The sequence below is a fragment of the Prenolepis imparis genome, unplaced genomic scaffold (genome assembly GCF_030444845.1).
Source record: "Prenolepis imparis isolate NDT839.2.m4 unplaced genomic scaffold, iyPreImpa1.0 SCAF_12, whole genome shotgun sequence".
In the NCBI taxonomy this organism is placed as follows: Eukaryota; Metazoa; Arthropoda; class Insecta; order Hymenoptera; family Formicidae; genus Prenolepis; species Prenolepis imparis.
The window spans coordinates 12545135-12562219 of NW_028141170.1; the positions used below are offsets into that span (position 1 = coordinate 12545135).

At 28.9% G+C, this 17085-nt stretch overlaps 2 protein-coding genes across 3 annotated transcripts in view; both read right to left on the reverse strand.

The window, feature by feature from the left end:
* Positions 1 to 58: 58 nt before the first annotated feature.
* On the reverse strand, positions 59 to 12067 carry LOC145943503 (endoribonuclease Arlr-like). Of its 2 annotated transcripts, XM_083051066.1 has the most exons (8): positions 11806 to 12066; positions 7888 to 8139; positions 7089 to 7157; positions 6949 to 7011; positions 3219 to 3537; positions 1692 to 2133; positions 240 to 1586; positions 59 to 148 (listed from the first exon to the last, which is right to left on the reverse strand). In XM_083051066.1, the coding sequence occupies exons 1-7, from the start codon at positions 11855 to 11857 to the stop codon at positions 1353 to 1355; spliced, it is 1431 nt and encodes a 476-aa protein (XP_082907192.1). In that variant the 5' UTR covers positions 11858 to 12066; the 3' UTR covers positions 59 to 148; positions 240 to 1352. The 2 variants fall into 2 exon arrangements, with proteins under 2 accessions (XP_082907192.1, XP_082907193.1); XM_083051067.1 differs by lacking the exon at positions 6949 to 7011 and having other exon boundaries at positions 11806 to 12067.
* Positions 12068 to 12397: 330 nt separating this feature from the next.
* Positions 12398 to 17085, reverse strand: part of LOC145943851 (intraflagellar transport protein 81 homolog) — a 42470-nt gene continuing 37782 nt past the window's right edge. The window contains exons 10-13 of the mRNA XM_083051724.1: positions 16095 to 16243; positions 15945 to 16025; positions 15106 to 15272; positions 12398 to 12560 (exon numbers count right to left, since the gene is read on the reverse strand). Coding sequence (XP_082907850.1) covers positions 12464 to 12560; positions 15106 to 15272; positions 15945 to 16025; positions 16095 to 16243 — 494 coding nt within the window. The 3' untranslated portion in view covers positions 12398 to 12463. The remainder of the gene's footprint in view (positions 12561 to 15105; positions 15273 to 15944; positions 16026 to 16094; positions 16244 to 17085) is intronic.

Here is a 17085-nt window from a genome sequence, read left to right on the forward strand (position 1 = left end):
TTCTTCAATATATAAAATCCAGCATTCCACAGCTCACCCACAATAATTGTGTACTTACGATGAACGAATTACAGATGATCGAATAGCAATAGCTCAGGGTCTCTCGAGATGTGGCGATCAAATCTTTCAATGGAGAGAGTTTTAATCTCTGTAAGAAAAAGCATATTAGAGGAATGACGAACATCGCAGTTATATAAAATATATAACAGTCTTATAATAAGTACTTTAAATATACTTACAGTCTTTGGTTTATGTAAAGAAAGTGAATCTTTTGCAACACGAAGGCACAGCACAATATTTTTTGCCGGCTTTCCCGCCAACAATAAATCAACCATAAATCATATTTTATTAGAGAGGCGATCACGTATCACTTTGACACCAGCGCTACTTTAACATTGGTTTTTCATTGTCACTACATTATGCATTTAGCACGCGGGAAAAGACCGTGTGTATACAAAAACCGCGAAATTTAGCAGCATTGCACAAAACACGCAAATGAAGAAACATATAACTATTTTTCGTACACATTATATAACAACACAGTAAACGAGTTATATACTTTATATAATAAATATTATGTAACAGCTGTTATTTTAATTTTTTATTCTAATGTTATATAACTGTTATAATAGGTATTTACTAATATATTATATAGCAACGGCAAACAGATGATATATAAATTTATGTAATAAATATATAACAGCTGTTATATTAATTTTTTGTTTCAATGTTATATAACTGTTATAATATATGCGTTTGCTAGTATGTTATATAGCAATAATAAATAGATAATACATAACAATTATATAATAAAAATATAACGTTGTTATTTTAATTTTTGACTCCAATGTTATATAACTGTTATAATATGTGTTTGCTGGGTATATAATTATTAATATAAAATAAGAAAATGAATGAAAGCTAATAATATAATAAATAATATAAAGAGAATAGCGATAAGAATTGAGATAAGATCGACGAATAATGAATATTTTATATTTTATAAGATATTTTATTTTATGTAAAATTATGTTAGTTCCATTTAAAAAAACATAAATGACTTTCAAATGATCTTGAAAATCGCCTTTTAGGAAAAAGTCGGTAGCGCCAACTTTTTTCCTCTCAAAATTCTACAACTTTTGTCTGAAACATTTTTCTTTAAAATGCATATTTTTTTCACTATTTTGACATTTTGTATTTTCGAAACAAAGCAGTTTAAAACATGTTTGTATGATTTTTTCTTCATAAAATAAACCAAGGAATAGCATCTTAAAAATTTTGTACTTGCTTAGGAAACATCCTGTATATACATATATGAATTAGATATGTATATACATATACACAGAAAAAGATTAAATTTCCGGATATGCTGTTCCAATCAAATCTTTTCCTCTATATCTAAATTTGCGTGTTATTATATTAAACTTGGTGCTACCCAGAGATACAGGGCAATTTCCATCTGGCCTTGCATAGAAGCAAACGGTGTAAAGTGACATTTCTAATTCGGGCGAAATTCCAACGAACATGGTCGTGACCGGTTTATCGTGATTATTGAATTTGACATGCATCTTAATAATAGATCCCTTCTACAAAAAAGAACACGTTCACATTCATATGATTTTCTAATATTGAAATTATTGGCAGGTTGTCTAAATTATATATATTGAAAAATTTATTCAAAAATTACTTACGTTTCCTAAATCGGTTTTTTTAATGTAACCTAAGTAGTCGGCACGCCGCTTTATTTCTTCTACATTAAAATAGATCCAATTATGTAATCCAAGTACTTGTGTATCCGAATCTACTCGTTTTGTTTCTGCCATAAAGACGTGTTCAAATCCAGTGCTACCAATTTTACCTTGTCCACGTGAGAATAGATTGAACCAAATTCTTCTTAAAATATCTTTATACTCATAATAATCTCGCTTTACGAATCCTTTATCTGCGAGAAAACGCATAGCAGTAGACATTACATTTGTACTCAGAAAAGTATCAAGAAGAAAACTTTCTTCTTGTCTTTGTGCCGGATTAATATATTCATTTGTATGAGTATCTAATTGATAATTATCGAATATGGAGAGCACCCTTTGAATCGTAGAAATTTGGAGAGCTTCGGAACTTATTGTCAATAGGCTGTAAAAAATGACAATTTGATCAATTAAGATATATATAACTTGGGAAAAATAATATTTGATACCTAAATAATTCATATGTCATAATGTTGACACTGACTTATTGACATTTTTGTTATAAATAATAAATATATTTTATTATATATTAAGATTATAAATAATAAATATGTTTTATTGTACAAGGTGTCCAATTTTAATCGACACTCCCAAAAACTTTTCATTTTTAATTTGACTACAAAATGTTTCAAACAAAAGTTGTTTGATTTGAAAGGGGATAGAAGATAGCACTACTGATTTTTTTCTATAGAGCATGTTTCAAAGTCATTTGAAGGTCATTTATATTTTTTTAAATGAAACTACTATAATTTTTTGTATAAATCGATTCCTCGCAATTTTCTACATAAAAAGCTATAAGAGTAAACTGGCCAAGAAATGAATAATTTATGAGATATTTTGACACTAAAGGTATGTACATAAATTATGAAATATCTTATAAAATATTCACTTTTCGCCGATCTTATTTCAATACTTTTATGCATAAAATAATGAAAGAAATCAGTTGGTGTAAAGAAAACATATAGTTGTTTGTAAGAAAAAGTATATAATTTGCACCTAGTAGCTACATACTTTTTCTTACAAACAACTATGTGTTTTCTTTACACCAATTGATTCCTTTTACTATTTTATGCATAAAAGTATTGAGATAAGATCGTCGAAAAATGAAAATTTTACGAGATGTTTTTGATAGTTTATGTATCTTTAGTGTCAAATTTAGGTATAAAATATCTCGTAAACTATTCATTTTTTTGCCTCTTACCTTCATAACTTTCTATACAGAAAATTGTGAGGAGTCGATTTATATGTATAAAAAAAATTATAGTAGTTCCATTTAAATAAAACATAAATAACCTTTAAATGACTTTGAAAAATGCTCTATAGAAAAAAATTAGTAGCGCCATTTTAAGCTTCTATCCCCTTTCAAATCAAACAACTTTTGTTTGAAACATTTTGTAGTCAAATCAAAAATAAAAAGTTTTTAAGAGTAGTCGATTACAATTGGACACCTTGAGAATATAATTTTCTTACGGCTGCGGAGCTTGATCCATCGGACTGCTGCTGGTAGTCTGTTTTTGCAGATTAACTGTTATATATTGATTTGCATTATTCGTCTCTTTGATATAAAGTGCTTCAGAAAGTTTTTCCAAATCCTCATCAGTAACTGTATTTCCTTTGCTGTACGTTGGATTACTGGAATTTACTTTTCTAGTAGAATCTGCAGTTGCTCTGGTTGTAGCATCCGTGACAGCATTAGCCTTTACATCTCTTGGTAATGCAGGACCATTGTATTGATTAGGTTGAGCAAGTTGCGTTGGTCTTTCGGATGTAGTCCTACGTTCATCTTTACCTGATTCAAATGCAAAGATACATAAATCTTTCTGTCGCACTGTTTTAATTATATATATTGTTTTGAAATTCACTATCGTGCTCTAATATTCTCTTCTCTCATATATGTACATCTATATACATGTTTCTTAATATTAATGTAGAATTTTTTATATTATTTTTTATTTATATATTATATTATTTTATATTATTTTTTATATTTTATTTCGTGGTTATTAAATCGCAAAAACCAATAGTACACTTCATTAATCTTTGTTTATGATTAATCATGTTTCAATTCAAATTTAATTTGTTCCACGAAATGTATGAATAAATAAATTTGAACGCTCTTCGCATTTAAGCGCATTACTGTTTTCATCCTAACTAACACATCTATATATTGCAAGTTCATAAATAATTTATATAATAAATAAATGCAATAATTCTTTACATTAATATACATATGTCTACAATATATCTTTCTCAATAATCTTGACTTTGACATATGTTCTTAAGGTCACGCATGACCTTGAATAACCTTCAACAGTTTAAGTTTCCATTCATTGTTTATTAAAAAAAGTTATTATCAAATAAAGATAAATTAAAGTTGAAAAAATATATTTTTCCTTGAAATTTCCTTGAAATTATATAGAAGATGTTTCATTTTAAGTGATACAATCGATTATCTTCAAAATAAAACATTTTCAAGAAAAATGTTCTATATATGTATAAGTTGTAGGATTTTGAGGATATAAAATCGTAACCTAGAATTGGATGGCGTTTTTCAAAGTCATTTAGAAGTCAACCTAGATTTTTTTTAATGGAACATTTCTATTTTTTTACATAAATTGATAATAATCCTCATAATTCGGCATAAGAAGTTATAAAAGTAAGCTGACCATAAAATGAATAGTTTACGAGATATTTTATATTTTAGTTTGACATAATCTTATATGAACTATGTAATATCTCGTAAAATATTCATTTTCCGATAATCTTACCTCAATACTTTTATGCACAAAATAATGAAAAAAAATCGATGATTGGTGTAAAAAAATACATAGTTGACATCGAAAAATGAAATACACATCAAAAAACGAAATAGTTTACGAGATGTTTCATATTTTATATGTATAAGATTATATTAAATTAAAGTATAAAATATCTCGTAAATTATATTCATTTTTTCATCTATTTTTATAACTTCTTATACTGAATATTACGAGGAATAAATTTATGTAAAAAAAATAAGTGGTTCCATTTAAAGAAACTTGTGTTGACCTCTAAATGACTTGGAAAACACCACCCAGAGGCAATTTACGATATTATGTCTTCCTCGAAATTCTACAATTTTTATATGGAATATTTTTCCCAAAAACGTTTTATTTTAAATCAACTGAATCACTTAAAATAAAACACCCTGTTTACATATATTATACATATGTATGTATATATATATATATATATATATATATATATATATATATATATATATTATCCATATCCGTAACTAGGACGGTGCTGTCGATGCTCCCAACTAGATGCAAACTTCAGGGGAGGGGGAAAGCGCAGTCAAGATGATAAAATAAAAAAATTTTTTAATATAAAAAACTTAAATTTTCTTTAGAAAAAATCTGTAAAAAATATATATATTTATTTGCAGCAAATAAACGTCCTTTTTACTTTAAAAGTTAAATTTTTGTATTACAGATATATTTCAGAGGAAAAGGGAAGAGCGCAAAATATTGAACTTGCACCAGACGCAGACTCGTTACGGCACTATCTATATGATACACATAATAAATATATGTACATATACATATATAAGAAAGGATCGAAACTATCTCTCACTGATTTTGATGAGTTAGGATATATTGTAAAAGGCAGCGTCCCGTTTGAGCACGTTAATATTGATCACGGTCCCGATTGACCACGTTAAAATTGACCACGTTGCAATTTACCATGTTGATATTGACCACGATTTCGATTAACCACTGTCCCGTTTGATCACAATTCCGGTTGATCATGGTCCAGATTGATAACGGTTTCGATTAACCACGTTAATATTGATTACATTACAATTGACCATGTTAATATTGACCACGGTCCTGAGTAATTACGTTGATATTGAGCATTATTATTTGTTAATAAACAACAAGCAAGATCTGTTGAAGATTACTTAGAATCATGATCTTAACAACACATATATCTAGGAGAATGTGGAAATAATCGACCAAACTAACGTGTAGATAATTTTATTCCATATCACGACGTTTCGACCATGTGGTTGTGGTCCTTATCGAGTGATAAAAAACAATTTTAATTTGAAAGTGTGAGATAACCTACAACATATCTCAGTAAAGGATCGTCAGATTCTTCATATCTCTAGATCAAAATTACGAAACCTAATATCAAAAATTACAAAAGGATATTTATGAGGCGCATTTTTAAAGTAAAGTCCGTTTTGAAATGAAAAAAAGATGTTAACATATAAAAATAATTTATTATAGCCAAAAAACTTCTACAAGCTTACTTTATTTTTCCATATAATCATCATTGACTTCCACCCATTTTTGATATCGTTTCAACAGCTTCCTAATTCCATTGTTTTAAAAGTCTGCCGCCAGTGTCTTGAACCAGTTAGTAACGCCGTTCTTTAGTTCGCCGTTAGGAAATTGAATAGACAACTTTGTGAGGTTTTTAGATCAAATGTTATGAGAATAAAGTTAGGCAATGGTGTCGTTTGTTTAGAGAAGGACGAACAAATGTTCATGATGAAGAACGTAGCAGTCGCCCAACAATGATGACAGAAGGTTTAATGGAAGAAGTAAATACAAAAATTATTGAAAATCAGCGGTTTTTACGGTTTCAGAATTGTCTATTCAATTTCCTAAAGCAAACTGAATAACGAAAAGAAAAGCGAATTAAAAAACGGTATTACTAACTAGTTCAAGACACTGGCGGCAGACTTTTAAAACAATGGAATTAGGAATCTGTTGAAACGATATCAGAAATGGGTGGAAGTCAATGATGATTATGTGGAAAATTAAAGTAAGCTTGTAGAAGTTTTTTGATTATAATAAATTATTTATATGTTAAGATCTTTTTTTTATTTCAAAACGGATCTTACTTTAAAAACGCGCCTCGTATTTGGATTTTAAAACGTCTTCAAAATGACTTTTGATTGAATGAATCTTTTTCGATTTTGAATGAATCTTTGGCTGGTCTAAGAAATAACATCTTATAAATATCCATTATTACTTAATTTTATGACATTAATTATAAAAGATAGTAACCCATATTCATTGAATGAAACATATGATTGAGACATGTTTTCCGATTTCAAATATGCAAAATTTAGTTAAACTAATTTTTACGACAAAAAGAAAATTTTGATGTCTCATAAAAATCTCTTAAATAAAGTAATATAAACCTGTGACTGATAATTGAGTTGATTCAATCGGCATGTTTCCAGACACCAATGTTGATCGAGAATTTAAAGAAAAACAGTAGTTTAGTACTTTGTAAATGTCTAACAATAAGTTATAAACGCATTTATCGTAGAATATCAACCTGGTCGATTAATGATCGAGGTACGAGAAGCCGCAGACTGATTTATTCCTTCTGGAAATGGTCTGGAACCTAGAATGAAAAATGCATGTTTGTTATATTGTATATATATTTAGAATAAAAAATTTTAAGTAAGTAATAATTTTTCTTTTTATTTATTTTTGCATTAAATCTCGTTATAATAATTAAATTTATACATAATAAAATACAACATAAACATAAATAGTTTACGAGATATTTTATAACTTAATTTGACATAATTTTACATAAATATAAAATATCTTATAAAATATTCATTTTTCGATGACCTTACCTCAATACTTGTATGCACAAAATAATGAGAGGAATCAATTGGCGTAAAGAAAACACATAATTGTTTTTAAAAAATTGGAACTATAAACAGCTGCAAAAATTTCGAAATATGACCCTATTTAAAATTCAAGATTATCAATTCTTTTTCTTTTTCGAAATCTTAACTTTTGTAAGAATTAATAATATAGGTAGTGTTATTGTACCATTTAGAAATAATTTAGTTCCAAAAATATTTGTAGTCCTTAACAACAGGGCTGCTCATAGGATATAAACGCGTGTTTTCGTAGAATCGAAGCCTCTTTTTGTGAAATGTTCGAGCATTTAAATTAAAGTATATAAAGTATTATAATGAATCAATTGGTTTTTCTTTTGCCATCCTCTTACATTTTTGTAGGAAATATTATAGTATTAATTTATTTCAATAATCGACTAAATTAATTAAAATGAGACATTGTATATAGAACAACAAATAGATTGAATTTCATCTCACTGTCACTGTTAATTGTTGATCCTAGAGGTATTGTTGATGGCTGGTTTTGAGATGGTTCTCTAACTCCGATAGGTTGACCATTTCCACGACTGGTTCTCGGTATGTTTGGTCTTGAAACAACACTATCCGTACCGAATTCCGAAATTATAGTTCGTGTATTTACAGAAACCGCAGTAGTGCTCGTAGTAGTAGTAGTAGTAGTAGTAGTGTCTTTATCATTTTTCCAAAATTTCCATCCTGCTTTACTGTTTCCTAAAATGTAAATTAAAGTTATTGAAATCTTAAGATTATATGCGTGAGCATAAAAGAAATTATATATGTAAATGTAGATGTTATATATATATATATATATATATATATATATGTATATATATGCTTAGATCATTCCATGTCAAATCGATCACCCCTTCCTGCCCAAAACTGAAGTAAATTGAAGTAAATTGTATTGAAGTAACTCCAGCTTGTGAGGTACCAAAATTTAACTTAAATAAAGTTTCTAATTTTTGATACCGTGTGACAATTTTGAAAAATTTTAAACCATAACTTTAATTTTGTTGGTTAAATAAAAAATGGTAAGTATTTTTTTATAGAAAAAGTAAATCGAGATTTAAATTTAAAAAAAAGGTTTTGCAGAAAAAACTTTAGGTTTTAACGCAAAAAGTAAAAAAGTTTTTTCAGATCTTTTTTGTGCATGATACGTCCACAAAGTGAGAAGAAAATTTTTCATTTCGTTGTTTTCTGTATGTAAACAATACCGAAATTGAAAAAAAGTGAAAAACAGCTGTCTTTTCAAAGGTAGAGATTTCAAGCTTTAAAACTTATTAAAAATTTAAATTCCCATTTTTTAACAGACAGCTGTTTAAAATTTGGCTATTTTTTAGCCAATTTTTTTTATCCCTTAATTATTTTGAGGAGTATATATGTATATGTATACATCAAAGAAAATATATATACAGGGTGTTTCCGAGTTAAAAATGGCCAAACTTAAAATATGAATTCAGGACCTCAAAACAAACAAAAATTTTATGTGGAAGTTTGCTCGCAAACGCTTCGTTGAAGAGATATTGACTTTTGAAGTTATAGAACTATAGAAATGAATAATGTCGAAATAATTTAGGTTTATCCTCTTTATTGCTTTACAGTAATCAATTTAATTTAATTATTAATTGGTTGTTATTTTGTTCAAAATGATGACCTCCAGCTCGGAGATAAGCATTGCAGCTATCAATAAAAGAGCGAGTGGCTGACTGACATTGTGCGTCTGAAATTTCTTCGCACGCTTGTACTATTCTCCGATTTAATGATTGAAGATCATTAACAGGCACTTCATATTAGCGAGCAGCGTTAACATTTCCACCACAAAACCCATATTACATACACCATATCGGCATATTCGCCATTCGAATACGTATGAGGCATGATTATACTTGATTATTTCATGAAAGTATTCAATAAACTGAAAATTATTTGGTACGAATAGATGGAGCTTTGTTTACAGTACAAAGACTGTTGTATTTACACACAAGCTTGTCAATGACCTTCGATCTTCAAAACAGAAAAAGAGATATTTCGACATTATTCATTCCTATAGTTCGATAACTTCAAAAATTAATATCTCTTCAACGAAGCGTTTGCGAGCAAACTTCCAAATAAAATTTTTGTTTGTTTTGATGTACTAAATTCATATTTTAAGTTTGGCCATTTAACCCGGAAACACCCTGTATATGCATATATAAAATTTTTAAAAATTATGTATAAAAACATTATGTAAAATTGTGCGTGCGTGCGTGTGCGTGTGCGTGTGCGTGCGTGTGCGTGCGTGTGCGTGCGTGTGCGTGCGTGTGCGTGCGTGTGCGTGCGTGTGCGTGCGTGTGCGTGCGTGTGCGTGCGTGTGCGTGCGTGTGCGTGCGTGTGCGTGCGTGTGCGTGCGTGTGTGTGTGTGTGTGTGTGTGTGGTGTGTGTGTATGTGTGTGTGTGTGTGTGTGTGTGTAAAGGTGCGTACTGACTTTTACGTGCACGAACGTTCGTGTAAGTAAACTTTTTTTGATATCAACAATTTTTATTCATGCGTACAAAACTGTGCTGCATTTGTTCGCCGAAAATAAATCAAAAAATAGCAAAATTAATTAATTTAATATAAAGCAATTAATTAATTAATTTAATTAATTTAATTAATAGCAAAATTAATTTTTTATTCATTATTAATTATTATTTTATTAATTTTTTATTAATTTAATTAATAGCAAAATTAATTTATTTAAATTCGTTTTAATTCCGCAAACACGTCCAGACTGAGCATCGATTCGCACGTAATTCTTTTGATGAACCGACAAGCGACAGATCGCATTCGTGCGTGCTCAGAGTGTGCGTTGAAACAAAAATGCTGCATCCACACTAGAGCATGTGTGCGCGCAAATCGTTTGTGCGCGTAAAAATGCTCAAGCCTCAGTACGCACCTTTATATATATATATATTATATAGTACCTATTCTAGGACATGATTGTACACATCATATTAACAAAAAAGTTTATATAAACATAAACATGTCTCCTATTCTGGACGGTTATAAAAATACAACGTGTTCAATTTTAAGAATCAATAATTTATTAATTTATAGTAGAATCAAATGGTATAAAACAATTACATTAAATTTTCGTCATTTTCTGTTACCATGGTTACGAATGTAAACATTAGGTCACATTTGATAAGTCATGTGTATTTTGAAATTTTTAATTTCAGGTGTAAATAAAATGGTGTAATAATTATTATTTATTAATTATTATTAATTATTCAAATTTATTGTAAGCTTAAAATTTAATGTTATTTTTTAATAGAATTTTGTTTTATTAAATTAATAAATGTATTCGTTCTTAAAATTAAACACGCTGTATCTTTATAACGTCCAGAATAAGACACATTTATATACATATAAACTTTTTTTACTTAAAATGATGTGTACATTCATGTCCTAGAATGCTGACCATTCCTCCTAAAACACCCTGTATAAAAGGAAATATATATATAAAATTAATATAAATATATTTAAAATATACATATATAAAATTTAAAAATATTATGCTTCTATGTATATAAATCTTATATAGGACGGCTTATATTTTCAATGCTTTTATCATGTTTATTAGGTTACAGTGGTCATTTCAGATATCGTATTGAGATAATAAATACGTCACTTTTATATATAACGAGTTATGTTTTAATAATATAATTTTCTTTCTAATTTTTTATTCTTTATCAACATTTGTATTAATTTATATTAATTTATAAGTATTAAGTTTGTAATAGAGATATTAATTAAATTGTGTTTATTATTATTGAATTATCTATCTACTTTAAAATAATTAAATTTATTAAATATATATATTTACTATGTATTAAAGTACCTACGTTTAATTAAATAATTTAATTATGTTAATTAAATTAAATTCTCTTATTAAATTATTTAATTATGTTTTCTATTTTATTATCTATTACACACACACACACACACACACACACACAAAACTAACAAAAAAGTACAAATCATACTAATTTTCTCATATGTGTGTGTGTGTGTGTGTGTGTGTGTGTGTGTGTGTGTGTGTGTGTGTGTGTGTGTGTGTGTGTGTGTGTGTGTGTGTGTGTGTGTGTGTGTGTGTGTGTGTGTGTGTGTGTGTGTGTGTGTGTGTGTGTGTGTGTGTGTGTGTGTGTGTGTGTGTGTGTGTGCATACAATATGTATAAACACATGTTGCAATCAGATTTTCATTTAACAATAGATTTATTGTTAATTTAAAAAGTTTTTTCTAAAATCTTTCATTAAATGACATTCATTATATTTTTTGTATTTGAAAAATTCTACTTTTGCGTATAATTTATGGAATAATTTTAAAAGATCATATAAATATCGAAAAAAAACTTACCAATGAATAGCGATAACGTCATCAATAAAACGATGAAATTTTTCACTGCCATGATTGTACCATAAATTTTGATAAATACTCCGTCCGAATCTTTTTAAAGAAAATATATGCCTTTCGTAATTTGACACTAAATTCAATTATATAGATTCCATTATATAGACTTCAATTATATAGAGTTATGTAATTAAATACGAACAAAACACGTTATTCATGCACACATGATGTAAGGCCGCGTCTCTCTCTACGATGTAACTGCTTCGAGGTAATCAACTTACTTTCCTCTCTCTACCCTCTCCAACTCACTTTACTTACACAATAACGTATATCTAAGCTCTGACAGAGGTCAGTATAGTAAACTTGAACGGTTAGTATTCAGTCATATTAAAAGGATGATGTCAATTCTTGATCTTGTCTATCTTGATCTTGTGATCCGATTTTATTAGATTATCGAAAGAAATCTTGTCTCACAAATTACGATATTAAATATACACGAGTAGATATACAGGTATATAAAACACACGGATATTAATTGTTTATAATTTTTAATGTCTATATTTATATGTGTATATATACATATATATGTTTTATTTTATTCTACATTTAAAATATTTTGAGTCTAGTATTTGTATTATAATAAATATGCATGATAAACACAAGATTACTGTAACACAAGAGTTTCGGCACCTCCTCTTCGTACAACTATGCCATCAGTCTGTTTATTTTCTTCTGCACATTGAATCTTGCATAAGAAAATTCTGAAACATACGAATATTTTTATTAAGTACATTAAGAATTATTACAAAGTTTCGATAAAATTAAAAGAAAATTCATTTCCGATAACATTGATCTTGACATACATATATGACCTTGACATCTGATGACTCTAATCTTCCAAAGATTTTAGCCATCCACATTTTTATTGAATATATTTCGAAAATTTCGCAATTATACAGAGTAAAACTGATTATTTATATACAGGGTGTCTCTGAACTCAGTGCCAAAACTGGTACAGCGGCTTTAACACGTAAAAGCAAGTAAAAAATGTCTAATAAACATATATCCAAATTCGAACGGTTTCGGAGTTATAAGGTATTAAAGTTGCTTTCGTAAGAAAACAAATTGAAATAAATATTATTTAATGTTCTTTATTTTGTTTAAAGCTTTACAAAAGATGCTCAAAAATTCCTCCGTCGACTTCGACACATTTTCTAGCGCAAATTAATAAATTGCTTCAAGCTTTTTAAAAATGTTATTTAGAGTTTCGCGAATTTCAATTTATGTTTTCTTACAAAAGCAACTTTAATACCCTATAACTCCGAAACCGTTCGGATTCGGACATATGTTTATTAGATATATTTGACTTGTTTTCATGCATGCTAAAGCTGCTATATCAAGTTTGACATTAAGTTTAGAGTATATAATGGCCCACCCTATATATCTGTTCTTTTACGCATTTTACAACAAAATGTTTCGCACAAAAGTTGTTTGACTTTAAGGGAGACATAATAAGACAGCGATATCAATTTTGTTTACATATAGTGCCACTTTCGAGAATCGTTACTTTTTTTAAAATAGAAACCGATTTTTTTCAACAACAGTTATAAATCTCGTTGAAATCCAACTATTATTATGTTATACATATGTATTATATTATACAGGGTATCTATAAAATCTGTTCCTACTTCCTATATTTCGGAAACGGCTCAAAATTATGAAAAATCGCGAAATACATTTCTACTCTTTTAAGGAGGTTGCGGGAATTGTTCCCCCAAGGAGGTGTCCCAGGAGAACCCCAACTCAAAAATTTCAAACAAAACCTCCCATATTGTACTATGTCGTTTGAAAAGACATAAAAAAAGAAAATTTTTGATAAAGCGGAGGTTGATACATTGACTTGTTCAGGAGTTATGGATAAACTTCCGAATACGACTTACGCCCGATTGCCATAAATTTTTGTAGAAACACTGTAAATGATGTCAAATGATTGTTCTTAAGCGGATTTTCACCGATACAAACATTTAATGCTAAAAATATTAAAATAACTTTCTATATAAATTATTGTCGGTAATTATATAGAATAGAGCCTTTTCACATGGGTACACACACACACACACACACGGGGGGGGGGTGCAAGGGGGCCTTCGGCCCCCCTCCCGCACCCTCCCCGCCGGTAGGCAGGGTGGACCTCGCTTCACGTTGTAAAGTATATGCCTAAACACAGTAAATTCCAATAGACAATCAAGAAAGATATATTCAAATAACATAACACATTTAATACCAAATATATATAAAGCGTCCTAAGATATACAATATACATATATAAAGAATCCTAAGAAATACAAAAATAGAATATCAGAACGAAAACGTCAACAAGAAACAATTTATATTATTCTTTTTTGAGCCAGAATATACATCTTTAATGTCTTCAATTAATTTTTTTAATGGATCTAATTTATGTTTTTTTACATCTTGCCTCCACAGAAACTCACACAAATGATCAACCATATTGTCTTTCGTAATTCGTAAATCGTAAATAGACAATAATTTATACAGAACATTATTTTAATATTTTTAGCATTAAATGTTTGTATCGGTGAAAATACACTTAAGGACATTCATTTGACATCATTTACAATGTTTCTACAAAAATTCATAGCAATCGGGCGTGGGTCGTATTCGGAAGTCCACGCGGAGTTATTTAGGGTTAAAGTTAGAAAAAAGCCAATTTCAAAAAATAATTACTACCATTTGGTAAATCCTAAAAAAATGTTTGAGGTGTGAAAGTGTTCGTCTGTTCAAGTTCTTTCCATAAAAAATTTAGAGTTGACCTTGAGATTTCTTTTTCAAGCAAGCAAGACGTGAATTTAACAAGTTGCTTGGATTTCTTTTTCGAACTGAAAAAACTTTAAAATCAAATCTGAATTTTTTATGGAAAGAACTTAAAAAGACACTTTCACACTGCACAAATTTTATTTGATACAATATCAAGTATTTAAAATAATCTCGAATCTAAGATTTGTTTCTAATCCACAAATAGGGAAAACGGGCTAAATGAGAATTGGACGCGGTTCCATAGAAAATCCATTATTATTATCTGTATCATGTTCTGTTTCAATATTTGTTTATAACTTTGTAATAAAATGCATTTCTAGTGAAACTTCATATAACTTTTTTTCTTATTTCCACTTGTATTGAATATTCTCCCACAGTTTGTCGAGTATAATCTCCGGGACATCCTGTATATATTTGTGTATGCATATGCGTGTCCGTGTCCGTGTGTGTACATATGATTTTACTTACGATATAATATTATTCCACTGTTGCGTTTGATTTTCAAATTGTATGATGTATTCTTTTATTTTCTTTTGTTCCTTATTTAGATTTTGTAAAGTCTCTTCTTCCAGCATAATAACTTTCTGTAATTCCTGTTTTAATGCTTGTTCTGCGTTGTTGAAACCAATATTAGACTAAAAGAAATATAAAAGATCATAAGTTTTACTAAGATACTATAAATATTGCTTATTTAAACATTTTTATATACAGGGTGTCTGGAAAGGTAAGGTCAATCGAATAGGAGGTGAAAGAGGAGCATGAGTAGAACACATAATGTAAATAAAATTTTTTCGTATTCGCTATGGTTTAGAAAATACAGCGCTTTATAGGGGTGCATAAAAAGTGTTGAAACCCCTTAATATTTCGAAAAGTACGCATTTTCGAGAAAAATGTTTTATACAAAAATTGTAGGGTTTTAAGTGAAGCATTACACAGAAAAATTAGTATAACCTTGAATAGTCCTCGGGATAAGCTACAATAATATGCAATAAAAATTGAGGATACCCATTAAAAATTTCTAGGTTATCTTTACGTGACCTTGAGAACGCTATTCAAGGTCATACTAATTTTTCTGTGTAATGCTTCACTTAAAACCCTACAATTTTTGTATAAAACATTTTTCTCGAAAATGCGTACTTTTCGAAATATTAAGGGGTTTCAACACTTTTTATGCACCCCTATAAAGCGCTGTATTTTCTAAACCATAGCGAATACGAAAAATTTTATTTACATTATGTGTTCTACTCATGCTCCTCTTTCACCTCCTATTCGATTGACCTTACCTTTCCGGACACCTTGTATATTACCTCTGTTTTATTATGTAATTTTTCTTCGGTAATTTTCATTTTTCCAATTTTCTGTTGTAGTTTTCTCTTCTGTTCATTATTCTACAATACAATGGTAATTATTTTATCATTCTCTTTATCAAATTTTATATATTCTGATATATAAATTACCTTTAACAATTTGTCCTTCAGCTGATTCGTTTCAGATAATAAATCACTCGTCGTATTTTTCATATTAGTTTCTACAGTAATATGACTTTTGTATGCTTTATGGTATCTTTCATCAGTTTCACGCGCAGTTTGACGCAATGTCTTGATATCTACGGAATATATACATTATATATACATATATATATATATATATATACACACATACACTATATACACAGAGTGTTTTGAAAGTCTGGAAACGGTCGAATATCTCATAAACAATGTTTACAGATCTTATCATTTTATGAAAACTATGCATTTTTGAAAAATGTCTTATACAAAAGTTATAGGATTTAAAAAAGAAAAGACTTGGAAACAAGAGAAATTTTTGGAGAGGTGAACAACTGGGATATAATAATAATGAATAGTTAAATATGGTTAATTATGATTAAGCGATGAAAGAAAGTAAATGAAGTTGAGGAAGTTTTTGTCGAGAAGATTTAGTGGAAGATAAAGTTGGCAAAGAAGAAAAGTAAATAGGAAAGAACAATGAATGAATGTTGATAGATATAAGAGTATAAATTTAAATTAAGAAAGTAGCATACTTTTAAAATAATGGATATAGAAAGTTATTAAAACGATATCAAAAATGCATGAAAATCAATAATGATTATATTGAAAAATAAAGTAAGCTTGTAGAATTTTTTTGGCCATAATAAATTATTTTTATATGTTAAGATCTTTTTTTATTTTAAAACGGATTTTATTTAAAAAGCGTGCCTCGTAACTGTCAGATTCCCGGGGAGTTTCCAATTTTGCGCGCGGATGCGGCCATCGTGTAGGTTTTAGTAGGTAGGTCCGTTAAAAGGAGAATCCCACATAATAACCCCCAGTCCCTCCCCCAAGGGACGAAGGTTTAATGCATTCCCACACGCTAAAAAAAAGGAGTTCTCCCTTTCCTCTCTCCTGTACCCCCCACCACGAAAACAATTCCTCTACTTTCAGTATAAAA